This window comes from Eptesicus fuscus, chromosome 12 (assembly GCF_027574615.1).
Source record: "Eptesicus fuscus isolate TK198812 chromosome 12, DD_ASM_mEF_20220401, whole genome shotgun sequence".
Classification (NCBI taxonomy): domain Eukaryota; kingdom Metazoa; phylum Chordata; class Mammalia; order Chiroptera; family Vespertilionidae; genus Eptesicus; species Eptesicus fuscus.
In genome coordinates this window covers 54,741,130-54,768,954 of record NC_072484.1, presented here as the reverse complement: position 1 = coordinate 54,768,954, position 27,825 = coordinate 54,741,130, and the positions used below count along the sequence as shown (strand labels likewise).

Genomic DNA, 27,825 nt, shown 5'->3' with positions numbered 1-27,825 from the left:
AGGTGTTTCCTCTGCAGCTCATGCGCAGAGGCGGGATTGCCGGCGTGCCTGTTCTCTGCAGGCCTGTGCCATCCATGGCTTGACTCACCGGGCACGCAGTCCCCTCGGCCCACCTGCGCGCACAGCCTCCTCCTGAGCGGTTGTGATATTACGGTGTCCCGGACAATTTGCCTATTACCTCTTTATATATATACACATTATATATAGATATTCTGTCAGTATTTGCCTTCTATTAAAGTTCAGAGGAGTTGTTGCTGACATGCTGATCTTTTGGCAAACTGGTAAAAACTAATCTTTTAAGAAGCCAGCGTTTTCATCATTTTTCAAGGTATCAAACTTAAACTCCCTGAAAAAGCACAAATGACAACACAACACTCATTTATTACTTAGAAAAGGCTATCAAGTATTTTATTATTTTATCCTACATTATATACAAGTCATAAAAGGCCACAGCAGTTTTCAACATATAAACCCTTTAAAAGTAGAGGGCACTATGAAGGATTGACAAGTATCAAAATGAAGTCCAGTAATGAGGGTATATACTCAGTGTAGTATTTCTGAGGAATAACAAAGCAGATACCAAGTCATTAATATTTAGCTTGCAACTATTTCATGGGTTTTTATAAACCTCTTTGGAGTTTTGTTAATAGCCTAAGTGTGCCCAGTTGCCATTTAAGAAGTAAAAGATAATAAACTTTAGAGGGTACCATCCTAATTCTAGTCACTTATATGTCTCCAAGAAGGAAAGACTCAATTCTTTACAACCTTCCACTTCTTTCTGCCTTCAAGAGCAGGAAAGAGAGAAATGGAAGGAAAAGCTCAATATTCCAAATTCCTTCTGCTTATTTGGAGCTTTGCTTTTTAGTGGAGATTCCTTCAAAGTATATTTCAGGCCCTTAAAAAATTAGCTTTGAATTCCTAAACACTTAATATTATACCCTCCTTGAATAATAGCTTAAAAACACTGGTTTCTGCTCTGTGAAAATACAATCTTTAAAACTATAACTGGTATCAGCAGATCAATATATAAAAAAAATACAGTACCAAACTACACTGGTATATTTCCATATTAAGAACTTCAAAATATACTTATCACTGAGACCATAGTCCTTGCATTAGTTTTCAGTCCACTATGAACAAGTATCTGCTGCATGTAAACATGTCTAAATAACTATAGATAAAATACATTAATCATAAATTTCTGTAAAAGATAATAAAATATCTTCTTTAAAAAACAAAACAATAATAAGCTATTACTGCATTGTTTCCAATTTTATGAAAATGGAACAACCTCATGGCTGTTGCCAGTCCTGAGTTCATTGTAACAAAAATGGCCCTAGTTCCTGTTAAAGACAGCAACCAATCCACTCTTCAATAGATGTCTTCTTGTACTGTAGGCAAGATTTTGTTTTAGGTGCTATTTTGTCCATTAATAAAATTATATACCAGAAATTGACCAGTGCCACAGTACTGTGTTGCAAACAGTTTTCCATCAGGAGTGGGATCTGAGAAAGCAATTTCTTCTTTACTCAAATATGAGCCATATATAAAGTTACTCCTATTAAAAATAAGAGGGGTGGGGAAGTGGAAGGATAAAATTAGAAAAACCTGTCAAATACAGTTTGAGTAGACTTTTTAGGTAATGCTGTATATGCCAAAAATGTTGAAAATAACTATTCATCTAAAATATAATAATTTGAGGTAAAAAAAAATTATGAAAGCAACAATGGTTTTTAAAACATTTACCCAACACCTTTTCATGATAGAAATATTCAACAACCCTGAGTAGAAGGAACTTTCTCAAACTGAAAAAGAACAGCAAGGAACACCAAATGTTAATGGTGGAAGACTGAAAATTGTTCCCCAGAGATTAGGAACAAGGTAAGGCTATCTCTGCACATACCTCTACTATTCAAAACAATGTAGTACTAGAGTCTAATAAAAAATGAGGTCCGCAATTTTATAGGATACAAGATCAATATTTTTAAAAATTAATTGTATTTCTATATATTCGCAATGAATTATCCAAAAACAAGGATCAATAAATGAAAAAAGTAAAAATTCTATGTGCTTTAATAGGAAGCTTATTGTGTCAATCTCACAATCACAGAACAAATACAATGGCTATACTGTTTTATGTTTTTATAAACTAGAACAATCTTATGATTGTCATAAAATCTAAGTTTTACAAGGTTTAAAGGAGCAATACCCTTATTTAAGACTATAATTTAATCAGCTGCATTTTCTAGATTTAGTTCTGAAAGAGCTAAAAACAAACCTGCCTTTGTCATGAAAAGGGTGGATAGATCGGAGCCCTTCTGAATCACAACTTAATGATAAAATAAGGGGAGAGACAAGAAACACATAAAGGCGCTAAGATTCCAGAGCCTTAGAATCTCACTTAAAACAATGATGGATTATTTTGAAAACAATATCAACAGATAGTAGACAGGGATTCTATGAATAAACAAACACAAGAGCTTGAACTAAAAACCTCATTTGCATGACTAATTTTAACCTTCTCCATTAATCTTTTAGCAAAGGTTCTTTAAAGAACAAAAAACCAAAATATGCAATTTGGTCTTTTCCTCAGTACCTTTGATTAAAAATCAAGTGAGAAAAGCAAAAGAAAAATGAATAAAAGGCTTAATTTAAAAATAATAATATTAAGTTAAGGCAATTTTTCCTAAAGTACTGAAAAGAATGTAAAGGATTACATTCAAGTTACCTTAGACATTCAATCATGCGAGAAGCAATTTTCTTCCTACGCATCATGCTGAATACCCATATCCGACTGATCCCACAGATTGCAGGCTCTGGCAATGTTGAGCAGCACCAGGCTTTTTGTCTTTCAAATCTGACTTTTTCTTCTTCTGACCTGGTCACTGGAAGTTTTTCTTCTATAACTCTGTAGCCCTATATTAAAATTGGAAAAAAAGTTTCAAATAAGAGTATTACTTAGTAATTGCCTAGTACTAACCTTAGTGAGGAGGTCACTACATTTGTCTTGTTTCTTAACAAACATATGGGGACAATTTATGGTTTCACACTCATTTTAGGAAATAGATCTGGATCTACATTCTGTTCTAATTCACTTACTAGTTACATAACCAAGAGAGGAAGTTATTTCATTAACCCTTTACACTCGCTTGCTTTTTTCTCGATTCCTTTATTCTAATGCTAACCGTGTCGAGTCACACTCGACATCCGAGTGCAAAAGGTTAAGCTTTGAGTTTGTTACCTATAAATTGGAAATATCCATTTCTTTCAGAGAATTGTTGAGAAACTGAATAAGGTAATACATACAAAGCATCTTGTCATCATAGTTGACACAATAGGAACTGAATGCTAGTTTTCTCAACCTCCCAAATCCTAAGGACCAGTAAAAGTACATCTTAAGAACTCAGCAGTCATAACAATGGTTTCTGTGATTGCTGCCATAGTACTAGGATTCACAGCTATGTGGGAACTAGGAATAGGGATGGCAGAGTAATCAAGAATTTAGAAAAGTACTTTCCCCCACACACTCATCTCTTTCTTTAAAAAAAAGTGCTTTAAAAAACATACATCTTCTCTACCAGTCTAGTCTTAAACTTAAAATAATTAGACAATACAATTAAGAATTAACAACACAAAAAGCAAGCATTACATATCTATCTTCTAGTCTAAACACTTCTACTCCAAGTCATTTTTAGAACTAGGTAAGATAGAAAAAAAAAACACACAAAGGTTTTTGCACAATAGAACTAGGTAAGATAGAAAAAAAAAACACACAAAGGTTTTTGCACAATGTAAAATTAACTCAATTTCAATATGGCAAGCTTTCATGAGTTAGTCATTTTATATCAAATTAATATTCCCAAACTCCTCTATCAGCTATTGATTGAAATCAATTTTGTTATTATAAACAGTAAGATTCATAAAACTACACAATTTCAGGTTGAATTTTCTTTTGAAAAAAATAGCTTCACATACAGAAATTAACACACACTTATTTTGACTTTTTACTTTATTAGAAAACTTCATGATGAAGTACACCTTTGTAAGCAACCTAAAAGATACCAACTAAATAGAAGTCAAATCCAATGAGTATTGAATTCATCAGGAAGACTCAGCTGAAAAGAGACAAATTTTAAATGGGGTATGCCTCAAAGTGAGCATGATTAAGGAGAGTTCTGAATCTTTTGTTTTCTTAAGTTAGTCTGTTCCTACTTAACTCTCATAATGTGAACATAGCCCCTTTACCGATTCTACTGCTTGTTTTTTTGTACAACTTAGATCCTAAATGCAAGCCAACTCATCATCTAGATTTCAACCAAAGAAGTGTTGACCTATTTTGGAGGTGGGCAACTTTTTATAAAAGGCCATCTGGTCTCTCTTGCAATTATTTAACTCAATCTTTGTAGTGTGAAAGAAACCACAGACAATATGTAAGCAAATGTATATAGCTGTGTTACAATAAAAGTTTATTTACAAAAACAGGCTGGATTTTGACTTAGAGCTATAGTTTTCCAACTCTTTATTCCAATACTGAAGGGACTAATTGGTACAGACATTACATTAGTATCCAACATGGAATCTTCCTAAACAAAATTTAAAAGTACTTTTGATTTATACAATTTTTATCTTACATACTTGAGAAACTAATACCCACTGAAAATACAGCTCTATTGTAGTAAAGAATTACACACAGAAATTTCACATTCACACTCTTCCTTACATTAAATGTTCATAAATTTACTAGGATTATGTTATTCAAGATTACATAGTAAACTCTTTAACCTTTTGCACTCAGATGTCGAGTGTGACTCGACACGGTTAGCATCGGTAGCAGCTTGAGAAAAAAGCAAGCGAATGCAAAGGGTTAAATGTCAAACAAAATATGAACACTCTAAAATCACTTACCCATTGGATATGTTCTGCAATTAGACAGCCAACTACTTTCTTGTCATTAGAAATGAAAAGAAGAGTTTTAGTTCTGGAATAGCACATTAGTGGAGCCTGCTGGAAACCTAAATCATTATCAACCATCTCTCTAATTTCGTCAACCTGTCAAGTAAAGAACAGTATTTAAAAAAAGTAATGAAAGCACTGTATATATGTAAAAATATACAATTTCAAGTCAATAAGTTGAGTATATCATTCTGAGGACATCCTCTAATGAGTTCTTTTGAATGACTGTGCTACCAACAACTGTTTTTCAAACCCTGTGGACCAACTTACAAAAGGAGGGGAAAAACTGCCGAGTGATGCTAAGCCCAGTCTAGGGAACAAGAAAAGTGAGAGGTCCTATAAAAGGCAATAAAAACATTAAGGCTTCCCATTAAGAAGCATCACAGAGAGAACTTCACTGGAATGTTAGCCAGGAAAGTCACTTTCCTTTCCAAGCCTTAACTAGTACTCTCATCAGTAAAACGAAGTGGGCACAGAGAAAAGAAACACATTTACTCCTTATCAACCATTTATAGGCCAGACATTATACAAAGTTAGGAATATTATCTCACTTAAATCCAGTATCTCTTAGAGGTCTATGGTTCCTCACTTTACTTATGGAAGCAATAAAATTCAAAATTAAGCAACTTTCCCATAGCAGATATTGAACATCTAGAAAATCAAGGAGCAGAGATTTGAATCCCTAATATTAATATGGCATCAAACTGTGCTTCCTTTAGTTTACCTCCTAGAATTGTGGTCAAACAATGATAAGCTCAAACTTTTGTAGGTACTCAAAGTCCAGATTTTTGTAGGCACTTAAAGATTAGTTCCTTTTCCAGTTACAAAATAATCTGCAGCTATTCACATCTCTGAGTTATAGAATACCATATAATATATCCCTTATTTAATGATGAAAACGCAACTTCTATTCCTGGAACAGTATCTCACAACTCCTGATTTGATTCCTAAAGGTAAATGACTCACAATACCCTAGATTTTAATTTTTAGCCTATTATGGGTTATTAACTAGTAACATATTGAATTGCAGGTTAAGATTTTGCCCTGAGAAACTAAATGAGGAAATTAGCGTTTACTGAGGAGTCTTACTAATAAGGCTGGATGCCATATATGATTGTTTAGCAAAGTTCCCACTGTGTTTCTAAATGATCATAGTTGGAATTGCAAAATTTCCATAATTTGATTTTAATTAAGTCAATCATTAATCCAACATTAATTCAATAAGTATTTGTTTTTGTGCAAGGATCAATGTTTCAAATACAGGTGGCATATTTACATGTCATTCTAAATGCTAGTCTATACTTGTTAGGCAGTGGTAGAATGAAAGTTTATTTGGGCATCTGGGATTGTCCAGTCATATATACAGTGTTATCTGGGGGAAAAAAAGTATATTATTTTCCTTTTATTTCTAGAAATTCTGGACACAGTCTAGTGTAATTAAGCTTTTCAAATAAATGCCTGGACTCATTGCTTTACATTATGAGGAAATTTCTGGAGATAGAAGAAAAACATGTTGAACATATTATTTGAAATGTAATTAACATATTACTTAAAGTAAGTTTATCCCATTGTTCCCTGACTTGTAAGATATTCTATATAATAAAATGGGTCCAGATTTCATTATTTCTCTGGTTCATTTCTTTGAATCCTTAAAATATAGAATTCTAAGTTGCACTTAAACTTGGCTCACACTAGATATGAGGATTAAGTTTGCTATATTATACAGGGTTGGTCAAAGTAGATTTACAGTTGTTCATACAGAAAATACAATCATAAATAATAATACAAGAATAAACTCTGTGTTTCCCATACTCAGAACTATAAACCTACTTTTGGCCCACTCTGTATTTACACATCAAATATATCTTGTTTTTTTTCTCTTAACTTATGACTATCTCATGCTTAATTTCAGGATTACTAAAACCTACTATTAGATTCCCTCTGCAGTTTTTATTTAGAAATCTATTCTCAGAATAAAACTTAACATTTATTAAATTTTTTTCTAAATTATGATTCAAATTTCAATTTTAATCCTGATTCTTAGAATTTGTGAGGCATTATTAACTACCATGCTTTCTGTATCATCACTCAAATTATTGATAATACTAGAGGCCCGTTGCACAAAATTTGTGCACGGGGGGGGGGGGGGGGGGAGTATAATGTGACCCTCAGCCCAGCCTGCACCCTCTCCAATCTGGGACCCCTCAAGGGATGTCCGACTGCCCGTTTAGGCCCGATCCCACCGGGCCTAAATGGGCAGTCGGACATCCCTCTCACAATCCAGGACTACTGGCTCCCAATTGCTCGCTTGCCTGCCTTCCTGATTGCCCCTCACCCCTTCTGCCTGCCAGCCTGATCACCCACTAACCACTCCCGACAGCCTGATTGATGCCTAACTGCTCCCCTGCCAGCCTGATTGCCCCTAACTGCCCTCCCTGTAGGCCTGGTCCCCCCCAACTGCCCTCCCCTGCAGGCCCGGTCGCCCCCAACTTCTCTCCTCTGCCAGCCTGGTCCCTCCCAACTGCCCTCCCCTGCTAGCCATCTTGTGGCAGTCATCTTGTGTCCACATGGGGACAGGATCTTTGACCATATAGAGGCACCCATCTTGTGTGTTGGAGTGATGGTCAATTTGCATATTGCTCTTTTATTAGATAGGATAGAGGCCTGGTGCACGGGTGGGGGCTGGCTGGTTTGCCCTGAAGGGTGTCCCAGATCAGGGTGGGGGTTCCCCTGGGGCGTGGGGCGGCCTGGGTGAGGGGCCTGTGGTGGTTTGCAGGCCGGCCATGCCCCCCGGTGACCCAAGCGGAGGCCCTGGGATCTGGGATTTATTTATCTTCTATATTTGAAACTTTGTAGCCTGGAGGAGGCCAGGGCAGGCCAGGAAGTGTGGCTTCCTCCATCGCCGGGGAAACCCAAGCCTCCTGCTCCCTCCGTGGCCGCAGACATTTTTGTTGGGATTTATTTATCTTCTATAATTGAAAATTTGTAGCCTTGAGCAGAGGCCTGGGCCTGCCAGAGCAGGTGGAAAGCTTGGCTTCCTCCATCGCCAGGGAAACCCAAGCCTCCTGCTCGCTCAGTAGCTGGCTACCACCTTGGTTGGGTTAATTTGCATACTCGCTCCTGATTGGCTGGTGGGTGTGGCATGTGGATGTAGCAGAGTGATGGTTAATTTGCATGTTTCTCTTTTATTAGTGTAGATAGAATAGTAATCATGTCACTGAAAATTCAGTTCATATATGTTTCAGTTCATACACTACAAAGTTTAACCATAATTTTTTAGTTGAGTTTTATTCTTTAAATGCTTATTTCTTGTTTTCAGAATTGGTGTTTAAATGTGCTATGCTAGAATGTGTTATTCTCTTAAAATTAGCTGCAAAATTATTTTAGCCATTCTACATGAGATTTCACTAGAAATTTACCTTTTTCAGGGCATACTTTGGATCTTCAGGAAGAACCATTATTATCCTGCCATCAGGATATTCAGCCAAAATCCTTTCTTTTTTCCAGCCCTAGATTAAAACAAAAGAAAAATAAATTGTATGTACATTTCATTCATATTCATGTACAAGAAGAAAAAAATATAAACGTGTCTAAAAATTGCAAACATGAAAAAATTATATACTTATTAATGTTTAACTATGACAAATCAGCAATTTTGTTAAGCATACAATAGGTACAATGCAAGCTAACATCTTTATACTACTCACACAGAGATACCACAAGCCTATTTCTAAGTTATCATTTCCCATTTAATTAATTTTGAAAATCACACACCAAAAGCAAGCCCCTTAAAAGTCCATGATTCCCAGAACCTAAAAGATAACTCTCCTAGTTTCTTGATAAAGAAATAAACTCAATTTCTTTGGAACATGGTTACCTCCACAAACACACACTCATGGTTTTATGTCTAGCATGCCAAAGACCTCCAGGAGGTTTTAAATGAACTGATTTGCATGCAGTGGCCCAACATGTAAGGAATAAGTGTTTATTCTTATTGGTCACAACTATCAAAGTCACAAGAAGGAGACTGTAAAAATATAACTACCTTCTAAGAATCTAATAGGGAAGGAGAGGCTACGTTGTGTGTATCTGAAGTTAAACATACTCAAAAAAAGAGAGGTAATAAACTCTTCTTCAGATCCACACTCGTGGTGATTAATGAGCAGAACCTGCATGAAAAAACAAAACAAAACAAAAGCCACTTAAATCTAGTAAGATGGGACTGAACCAGAGGTTAAAACTAGGAGCTTTAAATAATAAGCACAGAAGGAATGAGCTTAACTGGTTGTTCCAGTTGTCTTACCCAACCAACTTCACATGAAAAAGCCTTTCAAGAAGCAATATCTACTTCTGAAGCATTAAGAGGCTCCTTCCTAAATAGTTTCTAATAAGTCAGATAAAATGCATTTCCTCAAATGGTGTCAATGAGGCAGATAAGTACAATGAAGGAATAAAGAGTGCACCATCACTCTCTCCCAACCCCAAACCAAAGAGGATAAAGAAAAGGAAATATATTAGTAAACCAAAAATGGGTTCTATAAGAATCAATTTCTACTATAACTATATAATTTAAATAGTATTTTAATCTTTTGAAAACAGGTCTTTGGCCATTTTTAACTATCATAGACATTTACCACGTCTAAAGGAAAAATTTTACCCTATGGAGAAGCTACTTATTTTCTAAAGAATGTTTAATTAAAAATTTAAAAGTAAAACTCATTGTTCTTATTTATTCTGTTTTTAAGTAGAACAAACCTTTACTTCAGGTCCCTGAACACTGTCTATTTAAAATGAATTAAAGCCAGAGCACCTAAATGACTTCTTTTCCATGTGCTTCTCTCAAGAAACAAACACAACAGATAATTGGCATTAAAAATATTTAGATGTTTTGTCAAACACTTATGAGTGCTTAATATTCACCCTAGCTGGTTTGGCTCAGTGGATAGAGCATCAGCCTGTGGTCTGAAGGATCCCGGGTTCGATTCCGGTCAAGGGCATATGCCCAGTTTGCGGGCTCAATCCCAGTAAGGGGCATGCAGGAGACAGTTGATCAATGATTCTCTTTCATCACTGATGTTTCTATCTCTCTCTCCCTCTCCCTACCTCTCTAAAATCAATAAAAATACGTTTTTTTAAAAAAAGAGTGCTTAATATTCAACTGTATCTTAACAAAAAAGAAAAAGACTGCTTAATGCTAAAGCACAATACTAGATACCCAATATAAGTGGTAATGTCACAAACTATAATCCAGAGCTGTGAGCACAGCAGAACATCTTTAATATAGATATGTTTTTGTTCTCTCTCCATACACTAAAAAAAAAAAAAAAATGCTACAATGTTTTGGAGGAGTTACTACCTTAGACCTTATGTTTACCTACATTTGAAAAAAGCAAAAGATAAGAATAATGACCTTGATGTTAGCAAAGGATGGCCAACTGCTAAACTCAATTCCTTCTCTTGAGTTTATTTCAAAAATAAATAACCCATAGCTCTGTCCCATCAAGGGAGAAGGGGGAGGAGGGAAACTGGGACAGAAATCAATTTTCCCAAAATTGCCACACTGCTTTACAGTTTACAAGATCTAGAATTTATTAGAAGGTGATGACTCCACCTTGCTCCATAAACCAATTTCCCTTGGTACTGTGGAAAACAGAATATATATTTCCTGATTTCTTTAATGTTTCTCTCAGAAATTAAGAAATTCCACTAAGATGAAGAATTAAGCCTTTTAAACCTAATTTCTTATAATTTTAGGAAACTGATGGCAAAATCAACTAATGTAAATTGAGAACTCATTTAAATTAACTCCTATCAGATTCACGTGTGTAAAATAAATATTTTTACCCCAGAAGTATTCTATAATTTAGCTACCCAATATAACTGTTTTTCTTTTCAAATTATAAGGATAATATAGTCAAAAGGGAAAAATACAAATTTCAAATGCCAATATCAAAGCTATAAATATTCTATGTCCACACACCTTATATTTTATTTAGTTAAGTGGTAGGAGGGGGGAGGTGCAGAAAAGGCAGATGAAATAAGGAATATAAATGATCACCACAGTAAGGAACCATAAAAAAGAAAACCCCATATATCTTGGGTAGAAGTAACTGGATAAATGAAACAATGAATAAAAACCCCTCAACCAAAGATAAGAATACAAATTTAACTAAAGCCAAGAAAAATCTTTAAATAATTCAACATCTAGTACATATATATAAAAAGCCTACATGAAATGAATTGGTGAACTCAGTTCAGATATCCTGGAGGTCTTATTAATGTGAAGGTAACATGTATAGAACAGAAATAGATTCCATTTCAGGTATATTCTATTTCAGATACAGGTAAACAGCAATTACATTAAATTACTATTTTCATAAAATATCTAAAATGGTTCAAAATTATTGAAAACTTGGCTATTTACAGAAACAAATATTTAATAATACCCTTTATACCTCAAGTGTACATACATTTAAAAAATGTACTAAAGTATTTACTTTGTGTGATCTTTTTTAGTATATTACAAAATCTGAGGTCTTAACTTTCTTTTTTAATTTGATAAAGAAAACCTCTCATAATAGCAAAAAAGAGAGAAGGCAAAGGAAATCCCCAACCCATCTATTTGGTATAATATATATCACCATCAATCCCCAAGTAAAAATATTATGTCCAACCATATAATATTAAACACACTGATCAATAGCTAATAATTATTAAAATCAAAAGAAACTTTAAAAATACTCAAGTTGAGTAGCATTACTTGTTAGAAGAGATTCATTAACTACCTTAAAAATACAACTTTAATTAAAAATCCCACAACATAAACCAGACAAATTAGCTGGTTTTTATGTTTGGCTCTGTATATAGTATCATTTCCAAAAATGGAAAATTTTCAATGACTTAAATTTGGCTGTTCATGTCTTTAAAATCTGTTTTAGAAGGCATGAATTCCACTTACCACATATTTTACAGCACTTATAAACTGGTTGTGGAAGAGCAGATGCTGTGTTTCATCTTCAGGATTTGAAGCTGTGTAAAGCATACCACAAATATTACAGGAAACTGCTCCAAATCTCTTTTGTCCTGCATCCTATTTATAAAAACAAACAAAAGATTTTTGTCCTTCCAAAAGAATAATTCTAGAACATTAGCCTCTAAAGCTAAGGTGTGAACATAAAATGAGAAGTATTTAATCTATAATAAACTTGAGGCCTGGTACATGAAATTTGTGCACGAAGAGGGGGGTCCCTCAGCCCAGCCTGCACCCTCTCCAATCTGGGACCCCTCGGGGGATGTCCGACTGCCTCTTACAATTCGGGACCGCTGGCTCCTAACCGCTCGCCTACCTGCCTGCCTGATTACCCCTAACCCCTCTGCCTGCCTGCCTGATCGCCCCTAACCACCTCTGCCTGCCTGATGGCCCCTAACCACCTCTGCCTGCCTGCCTGATTGTCCCTAACTGCTCCCCTGCGGACCTGATCGCCCCTAACCACCTTTGCCTCGCCCCGCACACAGGACACAGGATGAGGAATGGCACCCAGAACCCGGGCTTCCAGCCGGTCGCAGGCACCCAGAACTCGGGCTTCCCTCCCTCTGGCCAGCCGCAGGCACCCAGGACCTGGGCCGGCTTTGCCCAGGTTGGCCGCAGCCACAGGAGACCGTGGGCAGGTGGCTTTGCCCGGGCCACAGCCACAGGCACTAGCACCCAGACCGCGGGGCGGACGACTTATCCCTCTTCCGGGCTGCAGCCACAGGCGCTGGCGCCTGGGATCGTGAGGCAGGCGGCTTGTCCCTCTCCTGGGCCGCAGCCTGGCTGGTCCCCATTCCTCTCTTGCAAGCTCATTTGTGCCTGGCTGGTCCCCATTCCTCTCTCACGAGCTCATTTGTGCCTGGCTGGTCCCCATCCCTCTCTCCCCATTTTTGAGTGTCTAAGCCATTATTGTGTGATGGTGTGAGGATGTGATGACCATTTGCATATTAGCTCTTTATTATATAGGAGGATAATACACAATGATGATTACAAAAATAAAGATGTAATCTTTGAAATGCGTGCAATTTTTTCAAAGAACTGTTTCATTTAGTAATTTCATCACTCACTCCACAGCATTTAATAACAAATTAAAGGAACTGAGAAATATCTTTAACACTAAAATCTTATTCCTAAAGCCCCAAATAGCAAAATACTCTACAAATGAGAATATATACTTTTATCTGGAATATTTATACTGCAAAAGTTTAGAGAAAATAGTGTTTTATACTCTTTTTAATACCTTGTCTGTTCTCTTTAATGGTTTTATTCTGGTTTATAGATATTAAAGAGTATTTTGATGTCACCTGAAACTCTTGAGAAAAGGTAAAATTATTTTTTTTCTATTATCTCTTACGTAAGTACCAAAGACGGACTACAATCAACTATGGTCCAGTAAATCATGCTTATACTGTAGAATAGTAATTATTTACCAAATGTTTTCTATTCTTGGTCTTATTCAACAAGAAAATTTCAGTACTAAGATCTAACTTTAACCCTTTGCACTCGCTTGCTTTTTTCTCAATTCCTTTATTCTACTCAGGATTTAATTTTTTAAATACTCCAGATTTTACAAAGCACGGCAGTAGAACAAAAAACTGGAGTTTCTTTTCATACAAACTTATTTATTTAATGTAAGAAAAGCCCAAATAAAGGAGGAGGGATGGAGAGAGGGAAGGGATGGGCTACCGATGCTAACCATGTCGAGTCACACTCGACATCCGAGTGCAAAAGGTTAAGAATAAAATGAAATGCCCTAACCGGTTTGGCTCAGTGGATAGAGCGTCGGCCTGTGGACTTAAGGGTCCCAGGTTCGATTCCGGTCAAGGGCATGTACCTTGGTTGCAGGCACATCCCCAATGGGAGGTATGCAGGAGGCAGCTGATCGATGTTTCTAACTCTCTATCCCTCTCCCTTCCTCTCTGTAAAATATCAATAAAATATATATATTTTTAAAAAGAATAAAATGAAAAACAATCCTTTTACTCTTTCTATTCTAAAACTATGCAATTTGAACTAATTACTGGGGAAACAAATCTAAGATATAAGTATCTATAGCACGTTAAAACCAGGGTCAAATAGCAAAGAGAAATCAAATGGTAAATAAAAGATTGTGTATAAAACTAAAGGGAAGTTAATTCTAAAGGATTCGGACCATTGACAAAATTAGTTACCTGCAAATCTATTTCAGGCAGAAGAAACAATTTATAACTGTGGTTAAGATATACACATACTGCCCTAGCTGGGGTACGAATGCATGGAACAGAATAACACACCTTAATTATGGTGCGAGTGTGGGGGGAGAGGAAATTAACCAAAGAATATATATGCATATATGCATAACCCCTGGACACAAACAATAGCATGGGGAAGGCCTGGGGTAGAGTGGAAGTTGGGTGGAGGGGGGGCAAAAAGGGAGAAAATGAGAGACATCTGTAATACTGTCAACAATAAAATAAAATTTAAAAGAAAAAGAATGCAAAAGCAAACAGGTGATTATTAATTTAACAAAACATATCCTGAATATTATAATTTCATCACGTATTAGATATTTAAAAAATATATTAGTGCTATTATTTTGCATTCCTTTTTTTTGTAACCATCTTTTTTTTTAATCCTCACCCAAGGATATTTGTCCATTGATTTTTAGAGAGAGTGGAAGAGAGAAGGAAAGACAGAGAAATATTGATGTGAGAGAAACACATTGAATGGTTGCCTCCTGCACGAGCCCTGACCAAGGCCAGGCAGAGGAGCCTGCAATTGAGGTATGTGCCCTTGACCGGAATCGAATCCGAGATCCTTCAGTCCGCAGGCTGATGCTTTATCAACTGAGCCAAATCAGCTAGGGCTTATTTTTATTTTTTATTTTTTGGTACCCATCTTTGAAATTAAGTGTATCTACGCTTACAGCAACATTTCCAATTCTCAAAGCCAGACGTGGACAGTGCAGCCTTAGGTTCTACTTGTCTAATCCTGTTTCACTATCATACTGATTTGACAACAAAAATATTAAATTACTAGTGGCCCAGTGCACGAATTCATGCACATTGAAAGTAAAGTAATTAGAATAAATGTTTTAATACATTGCGCACCAGTAATTTTATTGCTAGCTTTACCCAGTGGCCAGATAAGTTTCTACTTGAACGAGTACAAAAACATTTTACAAAGTATCATACTTTAAAAAGATATTAGCTTTTAAGAACATGTAATAAATAACTTCAAAATGCAATGGGTATTTAATTTTACGGCATGCCTTTAACATTTATGTAAAACACTATGTAATATGAAAACACGAGAATGCTCGTGATCCGCCCGTGTTAATATCACTATTCGTCCTTTCTCTATAATAGAAGTGTCAACCAAATTCACGATCGACAATGACAGATCGAAACACACGCATGCGATTGGCACGTGAGAGCTTTATATGTATCACACATGCGCAAGTCAACTTAGCCTTTTATAGATATAAACTTGCTTAATTAGACCTGCTTTCTGATTTAGCTAAACTTTTTCCAGCCCAGTGAAGCACCTCAACTTCTCTTTCAGGTAACTGTCAGCAACACAGCAGTAAATATCAACACAAAGCAGATTATTATTGTGTATCATACAGGGAGAACAAAGGGTAAAATATTTAACTGCAGCAGTGTTTGACTATAGTCTGTGCAGTGAGAAAATCTGAAGTCATTTTCAAGGTCCAACTTTTCTTACTTCTTTTCAGTCGGGTCAAGTTTCTAAGCTTTCTAAATCTCCATTTTCCGGCTAATGAAAAGAAAATAGGATTCCAATGAGTTTCCTATCTACCTACTCCAGGACTTCTGTGAGGATCAAATGAGATGAGGCACGTGAAAACACTTCACAGACATTTGGTTAAAGTGTAAATGTTTCCACCTGGGTATAAAGCAAGTTGTGTTCCTGGGCTGAGGAAACTGTAAGGAGGATAATCGCTAGGGAGAGGAAGCCAGGCATTGCTCTGTGATGTTATTAACCGGCGCCCACAGCAACAGTTTCCAGGTTGGCCATGGGGTCTTGGCAGCGTCACTTGCAATTTGGTGGGCTATAGCTCTGGGTGGGGGCCTGTGTCCCACTTAGGGGAAGCCGAGTGTTGCTTTGTCGGCCAGGTCCACAAGGCCATTTCTAAGTGTGCGTCAGGGCAGCTCCTACGTTGAGCGTCTGCCCCATGGTGGTCAGTGCACATCATAGTGACCAGTCGGACAGTGGGAAGAACACTTAGCATATTAGCCTTTTATATATATAGATATAAAATAATTCTTTGCCTCACTAATCCTCCTCAAAATTTTCTAGACAATTCTTGCAAAGTTATTCTCCTATATTAAACTTAGAATCAATCATCCAATCCCCCAAAATCCTACTGATTATGTTGATTGAAAGTACATTAAATGTTACTATTATTGTGGGTCCCTTCATTTTGCTTATATAGTGCTCACTTGTTCAAATTAGATCTTTAGTCAATCAAAATATCTTCCTCTTTTCCACCTTGTAACCAAATTGTAAAGTACCCATGTTCTTCCCTAGCTGATTTGGCTCACTGGATAGAGCATTGGCCTGCGGACTGAAGGGTCCCAAGTTCAATTCCAGTCAAGGGCACATGCTGGGGTTGCAGGCTCGATCCCCAGTAGGGGGCATGCAGGAGGCAGCCAATCAATGATTCTCTCTCATCATTGATGTTTCTATCTCTCTCTCCCTCTCCCTTCCTCTCTGAAATCAATAAAAATATATTTAAAAGAAATAATTTTTAAAAAAATAAAATACCCATGTTCTATTTCAAGTTAACTACTGGTTTATCTTCCTGTAAAATTATAATGTATAATGTACTAAAATATAGGTATTTTAAAATCATTTTATGTATTAAGCTCCATGTTATTTTAATATTTAGACTAACTACTAAAAGATAGATCAAGTGATATATTTCAGAAAGTAATGAAGTATCAGTATGTTATAAATAAAACTAGAAATACAGCCCACTGGTGTGACTCAGTGGTTGAGCGTTAACCTATGAACCAGGAGGTCACAGTTCAATACCCAGTCAGGGTACATGCCCGGGTTGCAGGCTCAATCCCCAGGGGCATGCAGGAGGCAGCCGTTCAGTGATTCTCTGTTTGATGGTTCTATTTCTCCCTCCCTTTCCCTTCCTCTCTGAAATCAATAAAATTTTTTAAAAAAGGAAGGCACATACTTCATTAAAAAGAAAAAAGAAATATATAAATTTGAATTTGTTTTTCATTCTCAATGGAGGGTATGTTTAGAGAGAGGACAGGGAGGGAGAGACAGTAGCACAGAGAAACATTGATGTGAGAGAGAAACATCAATCAGTTGCCTCCCGTATGCACCCTGACCAGGGATTGAACCCACAACCTAGGTAGGTGCTCTGAGAATTGAAACCACAATCTTTTGGTGTATCTGACAATGCTCCAACCAACTGAGCCGCTAGGCCAGGGCAAATTTAAATTTTATTCTTTATTATGATAGACTCACTATTTGAGGATGGGGAGAGGGGAATTTGTAATGATATCAGGAATATTTCCATAATGAAGACTTATGGTAACAAAAAAAAAGGCTCTTTAGAAAAAGAGAATGAATTTATTCTTTAACAATGTGCATAAATAAAATGTTTATGATAACACTATACCAAAAAGGTCAAGTTATATACTTACTATGATCAACTGTTTTTCATCAGCTTTCTCTGCTTCTTTTAATTTCAAATCCTTTGGAATTGTTATCTCCAAATGGGAATTACATTTGGGCCAAGAATGATTTGGTGTTGTTTCCCTTTAAAAAAAACAACAAAAAAAAAACTAGTAAATGTTATATAATAGATCTGTATCACTTCAAATTATTGAAAGGAAAAAAATAACTTATTTTCTAGCAACACTGACAAATTTCAACTCCAAGGAGAAAAAACTAACCTTTTAAAATCAGGAATGGAAAACCAAGAACACTTCTAAGTTTCAACAAATAAACAAAAACGGCAGCACCTACTATGGTTTCAATAAGTTTTATAGTTTTAGCAATCTGAGTCATTACAGTTTGTCCTAAACACTGTTTTCAGTAATCTCTAAAAGCAGCGGTTGCCAACCTTTCGGACCTCACGGAACACCAGTGGTCCGAGGACCACCAGTTGGTGACAGTTGCTCTAAAGTAAAATAAGTGAGGTTTAATTTAATTATGATACTAAAGACAAAACAAAAAGCTTCTGATCTACTTTAAAACTTTTACATGTTGATAATATCCAGAATTTTGAGGGGTTTGAGGAAAGGAGCTTTTTCAAACACTTGCTCCACTTTGGAGGGAAATTTGGCAATGCCGGTTAAGTCCTCTGGCTATGAAATTTATCCTAGATATAAGTCACATAGTGGACAAAGATATACATGCTTCTTACAGGACTTTTTTTAATATAGAAATGAACTAGAAACAACCAAAATGTCTATAAAGTGAAGTGTTAAATAAGGAACAAAATCTAAGGTAGATTTTAAAAGAATGCAGTAAGATGGTAAAAGTTACATTATACAACCCCAAATACATTAACTAAAAAAACAAAAGCTAGCCGAAACTGGTTTGGCTCAATGGATAGAGCGTTGGTCTGCGGACTGAAAGGTCCCAAGTTCAATTCCGGTCAAGGGCATGTACATTGGCTGCGGGCACATCCCTGGTAGGGGGTGTGCAGGAGGCAGCTGGTCGATGATTCTCTCTCATCGATGTTTCTAGCTCTATCCCTCTCCCTTCCTCTCTGTAAAAATTCAATAAAATATATATTTTTAAAAACAAACAAACAAACAAACAAAAGCTATAAAACAGCATATATAAGCATAGAAAAAAATATATAATGAAATGTGTGAATATCACTGTCTTTCTATGTGAAAAACTGAGGGTTTACAAGCATAACTTGTTAGGGAAAAATCTCCCAAACTCAAAACTTACAGGTTAAAATCAAATTCTGTAAAAAACAGGACAACAGACCCAAAATGGAGTCACTTATCCTAAGCCCCAAGTCATCAAATAGAAGCTTAAATACAGTTTTGGCTCTCCCAGAAATAGAATTTTAAACCAATCAATCAGTAATCACTTGATCAGCACTAGTTAGGTAATCCACCTAATATACCCCAGCCATTCCCTACGGAAAGTTAACTCTGCAATAACCAACACTCCTTTTTTTTGCCAGTATAACTTCCTTGTTCCCACACCCTCTGCCTATAAAAGTCATTCTGTACAGCTCCTCAAAGCTCCTTTCTATCTGCTAGAGTAAATGCTGCTCAATTCTAATTGATTTTGCTCAAATAAACTTTTTAATATGCTTCAGTTTATCTTTTAGCTGTTGTCATATTTACACTTATATTAAACTAATATCTTACCTGTTATCACTGGTCTTAGATGTTTGATTATTGAGTATATTGTGCTGTTTGGGAGCTGAACCTGTAATTTAATCAAGATGGGTTATGTATTAAGCTTTATACTAGCTATCCATCTAATAGTTAAAAAATCATTTCACAGAAGAAAAAAAGCTCAATATATTGCATGCTTTATTTTTATTAAAGACCATTTGATAAAATTACAGCCCCCTTTCTAGAAATTACTCTTCAGAGAAAAGGCAAAAAGGCTGTGCAGAGCCGCAAAGAGATATAATGGTAAATTAACAGTATGCCTCTAGTTTTACCAATTACTGGAACTGAACAATACAGGAAATTGCTTAATGTCTGCATAATTATATAACCTCTTAATGGAAATAAGTAAAAACATTTTTGTTTAAAGAAATTGTAGCCCTGGCCAGTTTGGCTCAGTGGATAGAGCATCAGCCTGTGGACTAAAGGGTCCCCAGGTTCAATTCCAGTCAAGGACACATGCCTGGGTTTCGGGCTTGATCCCCAGTAGGGGGCGTGCAGGAGGCAGCCGATCAATGATTTTCTCTCATCATTGATGTTTCTCTCTCTCTTTCCCTCTCTCTTCCTCTCTGAAATCAATAAAAATATTAAAAAAACAAAAACAAAAAGAAAGCTTGCCGTTATTTAAAAAAAAAAAAAAAAGGAAAGAAATTGTAGTCTCTGGCCTGTCCAGTGTGGCTGGCTGGTTAAGTGTCGACCTATGAACCAGGAGGTCAGTTGGATTCGGTTCAATTCCCTGCTAGGGCACAAGCCTAGGTTGCTTGATCCCCAGTAGGGGGCATGCAGGAAGCAGCCAATTCATTAGGTACCATTTCTCCAGAGAGTAAGTCACAAACCAAACAAGTTTTAAAATAAAAGAATTTTTGGTAGGAAGTCAAAGAATCACACCTAAGTTCTTTAAACAGGTCAATCAACAGAAGCAATTATGGTGATAAACACACTTTTGAAAAACATAAGTAAGTAATGGTTAAGAAGGGTTTAACAGGCCTACCTGGTAGTTCATATGTTTTTCTGTTATACTGACATTAAAAAAATATCTCTGAACATTGTGAAATCCAAGTAATATTTTCAAAGTGTTACCTGAAAATTTACTCTCCCCTGTATCAATTTTTGCTTGACTGAGCAGAGTTGAAGCAGAAGTGTTATTTTCTACTAGATTGTTTTCCAGTTTAGATTCCAAATGCAGGCTGAAATTCTGAACAAATAATTCAAAATGTTAATATGTGCTTTTATACCAATCTTTGAGTCATATCCTAAAACACTTTTAGTGAATCTTAGCATACTAAGTAAATTTAAGATAATTCTTTTTATTTGTAGTAATTCATCTAGACATGCCTTGAAAGTCTCTTCATGACCTCCCCACAAGCTATCCTGCCAGCATCAGCTCCCATTATTCCCCTTCATGCTACACTGAAAAACTTACTTCTCCCACAGTATATTACATATTTGCTTGGCTCGATATTTTTTGAGTTTTATCTACCTAAACTTTGCCCAATACAGTAGCCACTGCCACATTTGACTATTAAGCACTTAAAATGCAGTTAGTAGACTGACTTGAGATGTTATAAATGTAAATCACACACTGGATTTTTAAGTTAGTACAAAAAAGGTAAAATATCACAATTTTTAAAACTGATTGCATGTCAAAATGATAGTATATTTATACTAGTGACCTGGTGCACAGATTTGTGCACATTGAAAGGAAATTAATTAGAAGGTGGTCAGCAGGGCAGGACTGGGTGAGATGGGCCAGACACGCCCTGGAGCCAACCTCCCGCAGTCCCTCCCCAGCATCTGCAGAGTGGGGGGGCCCTCTGGCAGGTGGGGTCCCTTAGCCTGGCCTGCCGGGATCGGGCCAAAACTGGCTCTCCTACATCCCCCGAAGGGTCCTGGAATGTGAGAGGGCACTCTGCAAAGCCGCTGTCATACAGGGTGTGAAACACAAATGCAAGTGTGCAGTAAACCAGATTCGGGGTGACAGAGCCCCAGCAACAACATAACCCACGGCTGAAGATGGAATCACGTGGCCCCTTGAGGAATGGGGTTCCCTCCTCTCTGGTTTCAGGGTGCATCACCCAAGAACCACTGCTGCCAAGTCACTGCAGCTCGGCAGCTCCTGCATTGAGCATCTGCCCTCTGGTGATCAGTGCGCATCACAGCGAGCGGTCAAACTCCCGGTCTCCCAGTCGAACTCCCGAGGGGACACTTTGCATAGCAGCCTTTTATATATATAGGTTACAGAATAAATAAAATAAAATAATTTTACCAGTTTCTCTTTTCTTTTTTAAAGCTACCAGAAAATTTTAAAGATATATGTGGTTCACATTATATTTCTACTGGATAGTGCTAATCTAGAACACCTTTCTTCCTGTATACACTCAACTCATTATTTAAATATTAACCTCTTCAATAAAGCCTTTTCCAAGCTTTCCCATCTCCTTCCCCCAAATTTGGAACAATTCTCCATTTACTTCATATCTACCTGTTCATGCCCTTATCACTTCCTATTTTTAATGTTATTTTTGGTTCATCTCCTATAATTCTTAAGGGCAAAAATCATTATTATATTTATCTCTGTATCCATCCCTAAGAGCCCGTAAGTCAGAACCTTGTCAAAGCAGATACTCAATACCTTCCAAAAGAAATTACTCCAATTTCTTATCAACATTGGCTATCTCAAAGAAATGGAAATAAAAAGGAAATCAGTTAATTTTCTGAGCATGTATATATCTATCTGTACTGAGATTGTTACAATGACTGCGCAACATTTTTTAATATTATGTTTTTGAAAAAGATGAACCTTTTTTTCATTGAAAAGTCAGAAAAATTAAAAACAAGACCAATATTACCAATTAATCTTCATTAAAAGGAAGTCAAAGTTAATGGTTTAAAAAATTGTAAAATAATTGAGCTTTACAATCCATATAACACAAATGTTTCTCTCTCCTTCTCCCTTCCTCTCTCTCTAAAATCAACTTTTTTAAAAGCATGTCCTGCCCTGACCGGTTTGGCTCAGTGGATAGAGCATCAGCCTGCGGACTGAAGGGTCCCAGGTTCGATTCCAGTTAAGGGCATGTACCTTGGTTGCGGACACATCCCCAGTAGGGGGTGTGCAGGAGGCAGCTGATTGATGTTTCTCTCTCATCGATGTTTCTAACTCTCTATCTCTCCCTTCCTCTCTGTAAAAAAAAAAAAATATATATATATATATTTTAAAAAATAAAATAAAAATAAAAGCATGTCCTTAAGTGAGGATTAAAATAAAAATTCTTAGCCACTATAATTTCTTAAGACTAAAGATTGAAATATTCACATCTTTCAGACATATTATTTGCCAACTATTCAAAATGGCAAACCAAAGGAAACCCTACTGACAAAAATTTTTAATTTTTAAATTTTATTAAGTGGAAAAAATAGGCTGATTTGTGTCAGCTGAAATTAATTTTAATAGCTTGGTCAGAATTTAGCCCAACTTTAAATTCTATAGTTTAGTCACTATAAACATAGTTTCTGTGGTTACAATTAACAGAAAAAATTAAACATATCACTAGTTAAATGAAAAGGAAAAGCTAAAATTCAACTGGTTTATGCTTCAGATTAAAAAAAAAAAAAGCGCCCTAGCCAGTTTGGTTCAGTGGATAGAATGTTGGCCTGAGGACTGACGGGTCCCAGGTTTGATTCCAGACAAGGGCACATTCCCAGTTGTGGGCTCGATCCCCAGTAGGGGGCATGTAGGAGGCAACCAATCAATGATTCTCTCTCATCATTGATGTTTCTATCTCTCTCCTTCTCCCTTCCTCTCTGAAATAAAAAATGTATTTAAAAAATAAAAATAAATGAAAGTGTGAAAATGAGGAAACAATGAAACATTCATGTTAATGTGAGACAGCTAGAGTTCTATCACTCACCACAAGACTGGATTAATAAAACAAATGACTCTTCAGTCTTTTATGATTCCCAAGATAAAATATATTGTAAAGACTTATTTCTTATTAAAAAGTACTCAGACAATTCTATTGTACATAATGAAAATATATTACCTTATCTGGTGTTGATTCAAAAGAATCTTTCATCTGGTTATCCAATGGTGAGTCAGGAAGTGGTTTTATCTGATTATCCAAATGACAATTTTCAGGAGCTCTTTTTGTGATTTTATTAATTTCAACTGTAATATCACTACTTTTAACTTCTTCAGAATTAATTTCTTCCTGCTGGCAAGCTATATTTTTAACATGTGGTTTTGTCCCTAAAAATGTACTTTGAGTCACTGGATGAGGCATTTCTAATGCTGGTAGTGAAAAACTAGTTCGTACTAAGCCCAATTTAGGGGGAACTTGAGAATCTAACTTATTTTGCTGCACAGAGTTAAATTTTGAGAGTTTAATTTTAGTCCAGTTGGAGTTCTTTTTAGTTGAGCTGTTTATTCCATTTAATACACATTTCACAGGCTTTGTTTTTCTACTAGGGAAGAAACGATTACACTGAACATCCTGATTTGTTTCCTTCTGATGAAGTATTTGTCTTTCAATATCAGCTTTATCCAATTTTATTTCTGTAGGCTTCTCCTCCTTTACACTTTCCGTTTGTAAAGATTCCTTTTTTACCTCTACAGTATCTGACTCAATTTCACCAGCAATTTCCTCACAGAGCTGGAGAATGCTACCTCGTTTATTCTTTCCTGCTTGCTCATTATCTGTACTTTCTTCAGGCACTAATGGCTGTGAACTTTTGGAGAGTTTTGCACTAGTACTCACTTGTGAATGAACAGACTTCTTCATCTCATTTTTTTTAGAGACCACTGTAGTAGCCATATTTGATCTTTTTATCTCAGAAGTTACAGGCACAGATTTCGTTTCCTCTTTTCTAATATTCTTCTGAAGACAGTTTTCAGATGCTTTCATGCACTGAGAACTACAAGCACAAGTTGGCTGATGCTCTACTTTTCGTTTTTTTCCTTTTGGAGAATTTACTACTTCATTAATAACTGGATTTTCATCCTCTTTAGAGTCAGATTTTATTTCCAGTACTTTTCTTTTCACATGTTTTTGACTTGTTTTAACTTTATTAGATTTATTCTGAGTATTGCTAGAGTACTCTCTTCTTGCTGGTGGCAAACTCTGTTTAACTGCTTGAACTTGACCCTGGATTTCTCTACTCCGCAGAGACCTTGTTGAAACCTCCGTAAGCTGCTGTAGTCTTTGTGATCTCCGGTTAGGCTGTTCATTTGATTTAGGGGTTTCATGCACTGATTTTTTCTGAGATTTCTTTTTTGTAGATTCTTGTTGAGAATGTCCCTTCAGAGTCACCATATTTTTATTAATGGACTTACTAGCTTTTTCATCATTGGATGCTGCCTTTGCTGACCTTGTACTCATACATGTCCCTAATTCAGGCTGATTTATTTTACTTTCACTAGAAGATTTAACCATTGATTTTATAGCTTGCTTTGGACCTGATTTCTTTGCTAGATTCTTTTCAGAACCTTGAATTTGTGCTTCTAAATTCTTATCATCACATTTTTTAATAACATTGGAGGAATTTTCTTTTGATTTCTCCTGAATGGACATTGTTCCTGAATTGGTCCTCCTTTACTGAGTGGCTTCTGAGAGGATTTTTGTATCCTGGTAGGTGCAAATGCTGAATGTCCAGTATTATTACTGAGGAGCAGATCTTAAAAAATGACTTTGATGCCAATACACATTTCAACAAAAATACTAGTTTGCTTCGAATAAGGTTTCTGTCATCCCTGGAACATGATAAAAGCTTGCATGAAGGCTAAAAGATATCTGCTTTACTTTGAGCAAGGCAATAGAAATCTGAAGACAATTTAATTCTAATTTGATATTTTTAGAACTTTTTGTGAAAGATACTTAATTCAGGTTGAATCTGTTTTGATAATTTTTCATTTAATATTGGATTTCAGGTCGGTCCTATTACTGGAGGAGTTATTTATCACTGACCTCTCTGTTTTGACAAAGTTTTTGAAAACTTTTTTCTTCTGGAGTCTAGAGATATTGTACTTTGATTCATTTGAAACATGTCTTCCCTTATTTGCTGAGTCTGTTGGTTTAAAGTTCTTATATAACTTCTTTCGTTTAATAAAATATTTCATTAACATAGATTTCCTTTTGTGCTGCCATTTCTGAAATATTAAAAAATAATAAATTTTATACAACCCAAGAAATATGGCAACGCCAATACTATACAGAAATAAATCTTTATTTACATAAAATCTAACTTCTCCTTTTGAATTATTTAGTCTGTATAATTAAGGCTAAAAGAATAAAGTATCCCAAGTACATTCTTATGAATAATCAATAATGTGCCTTATATAATATGCATAGATGTTGAAAATTAATTTACTTGTGGTTACTTACACTTCTTTTCCCACAAGACAATACTGATCTTTCAGCCACCATAACTCATGAAAATTTGACAAAATCATTCCTTATATATCAACACATTACATAGCACCTACAAGAAAAAGATACAGAGAAAAAATGTAATCATTCATTCCCCTCCCATCAAATACCACAATCCATAATTTTACCCTGTCCTAACATTAGTCTTCAGAGCTTACTTTATACACAGCATAATTTCAGTATTTCTAACATCAAGTGAACAATGTTACATGCATCTAACAGAATAGCATGCACCAATTCTATATTGCAGGGAAAAAAGTCTTAATACAAAAAAGAAATCGTTAAATGTGCATATGTGTTAAACTGGTAATGTAGGCCCAGCCAGCATGGTTCAGTGGTTGAACGCCAACCCATGAACCAGGAAATAACAGTTCGGTTCCCAGTAGGGGCATATACCTAGGTTGCAGGCTTGATCCCCAGTGTGGGGGCCTACAGCAGGATCAGTGGTTCTCTCTCATCATTGATGTTTCTGTCTCTCTTTCTCTCCCTTCCTTTCTGAAATAAAAAAAATATATATTTTTTTAAAAAACTGGTAAAATAAAATCCTATTGTGAGGAAAAGCAGTGCTGCTTAAGTAACTCTATACACAGAAAAACAATGACAGTTAAGAAGGCAAATTTAGTCCCATCCAGTGTGGCTGAGTTGGTTGGAGCTTCATCCCAGGCACCAAAGGGTCTCAGGTTCAATTCCTGGTCAGGGCACATACCCAGGTTGTGGATTCAATTCCCAGTGGGGAAATGTACAGGAGGCAACCAATCAATGTTTCTCTCTCACTCTTTCCCTTCCTCTCTCTCTAAAATCAATTCACAAAAATAAAATAGGTTACTTCTGAGATTTCTTCATATTTTAAGAAAAAGGCAAATTTAAACACACATTAACCTCTACTCTCATGTAAAAGCTACTAAAAATGCACTAGAATAAAACAAGACGAACTCATAAATCCGAAGAAAAAGAGAAAATGATAAGCAGCAGAACTACATAAACCATAGAATCCCTCAGGATTCAGGACCTGGCAATACCAGGCTCCATAGGAGATGGGGATAAAAATGGGACTAAAAAAAAATTAAAAGATTGCAAGACTGCCTTTCCAGTTACAGGCACCCAGAAGACTGCCCTGCATCACTCCCTGAAGATAGGAGGTATAAACCTCTGGCTGGAGTAAAACAAAAGGCTTTTCATCTGGGGGCTCAACAGTCACAGATGAAGCAAGAAGTAACAAAGTGACAACCAAGAAAGTAAGTAGTTCTTATACTGATTGGTAAAACCTACTCCCTTCACCCTCTTTGCCTACTCAGAGACTCCTAGAGAATAGCAGCCAAGCCTATGCCTTCTACAAAGAAAACTGAAAGATTATTTTCTAATGAATTTGACAAGTCTAGAGAAAAGACCTAAAAAAATACCAATAAGGCCCACAGTCAGTAAGCATAGACACATACACATACATACACATACATACATACATACACACACACACACACACACACCCCAGTCAAGATGGTGGCATAGGTAAACACAGTACTCAAATCCTCCCACAACCACATCAAGGTTACAACAGAACAACCATCATTCAGAGCTGCCTGAAGTCTAGCTGAACAGAAGGCCTACAACTAAGGATATAAGGAAAAAGTCATGTTAACCCTGGCCAGATAGCTCAGTTGGCTAGACCTGTTGTCCCAATACACCAAGGTTACCAGTTTGATACCCAGTCAGGATACATACAAAAATCAACTGATGAGTACATAAATAAGTTGAACAATAAATCGATGTTTCTCTCTCTCTCTCTCTCTCTCTCTCTCTCTCTCTCTCTCTCAAATCAAAAAAAAAAAAAAAAATGTTTTAAAGTACCCTAGCCAAGCCCTAACCGGTTTGGCTCAGTGGATAGAGTGTCGACCTGTGGACTGAAAGGTCCCAGGTTCGATTCCTGTCAAGGGCATGTACCTTGGTTGCGGGCACATCCCCAGTAGGGGGTGTGCAGGAGGCAGCTGATCGATGTTTCTAATTCTCTATCCCTCTCCCTTCCTCTCTGTAA

The 27,825-nt window shown here is 36.4% G+C and overlaps 1 protein-coding gene across 2 annotated transcripts; it reads right to left on the bottom strand.

Annotated features, from left to right (window-relative positions):
- Nucleotides 1–384: 384 nt before the first annotated feature.
- ESCO1 (establishment of sister chromatid cohesion N-acetyltransferase 1) lies at nt 385–25,016 on the bottom strand. 2 transcript variants are annotated; one of them, XM_008160209.3, is made up of 9 exons: nt 23,415–25,012; nt 20,455–20,569; nt 19,348–19,408; nt 17,653–17,767; nt 11,912–12,043; nt 8,373–8,462; nt 4,906–5,049; nt 2,729–2,916; nt 385–1,558 (listed from the first exon to the last, which is right to left on the bottom strand). In XM_008160209.3, exons 1-9 carry the CDS (start codon nt 24,939–24,941, stop codon nt 1,411–1,413), a joined length of 2,520 nt encoding a protein of 839 aa, XP_008158431.2. In that variant the 5' UTR covers nt 24,942–25,012; the 3' UTR covers nt 385–1,410. The 2 variants fall into 2 exon arrangements, with proteins under 2 accessions (XP_008158431.2, XP_054580386.1); XM_054724411.1 differs by lacking the exons at nt 385–1,558; nt 2,729–2,916; nt 4,906–5,049 and adding an exon at nt 8,999–9,122 and having other exon boundaries at nt 8,377–8,462; nt 23,415–25,016.
- Between the last annotated feature and the right edge of the window lie 2,809 nt (nt 25,017–27,825).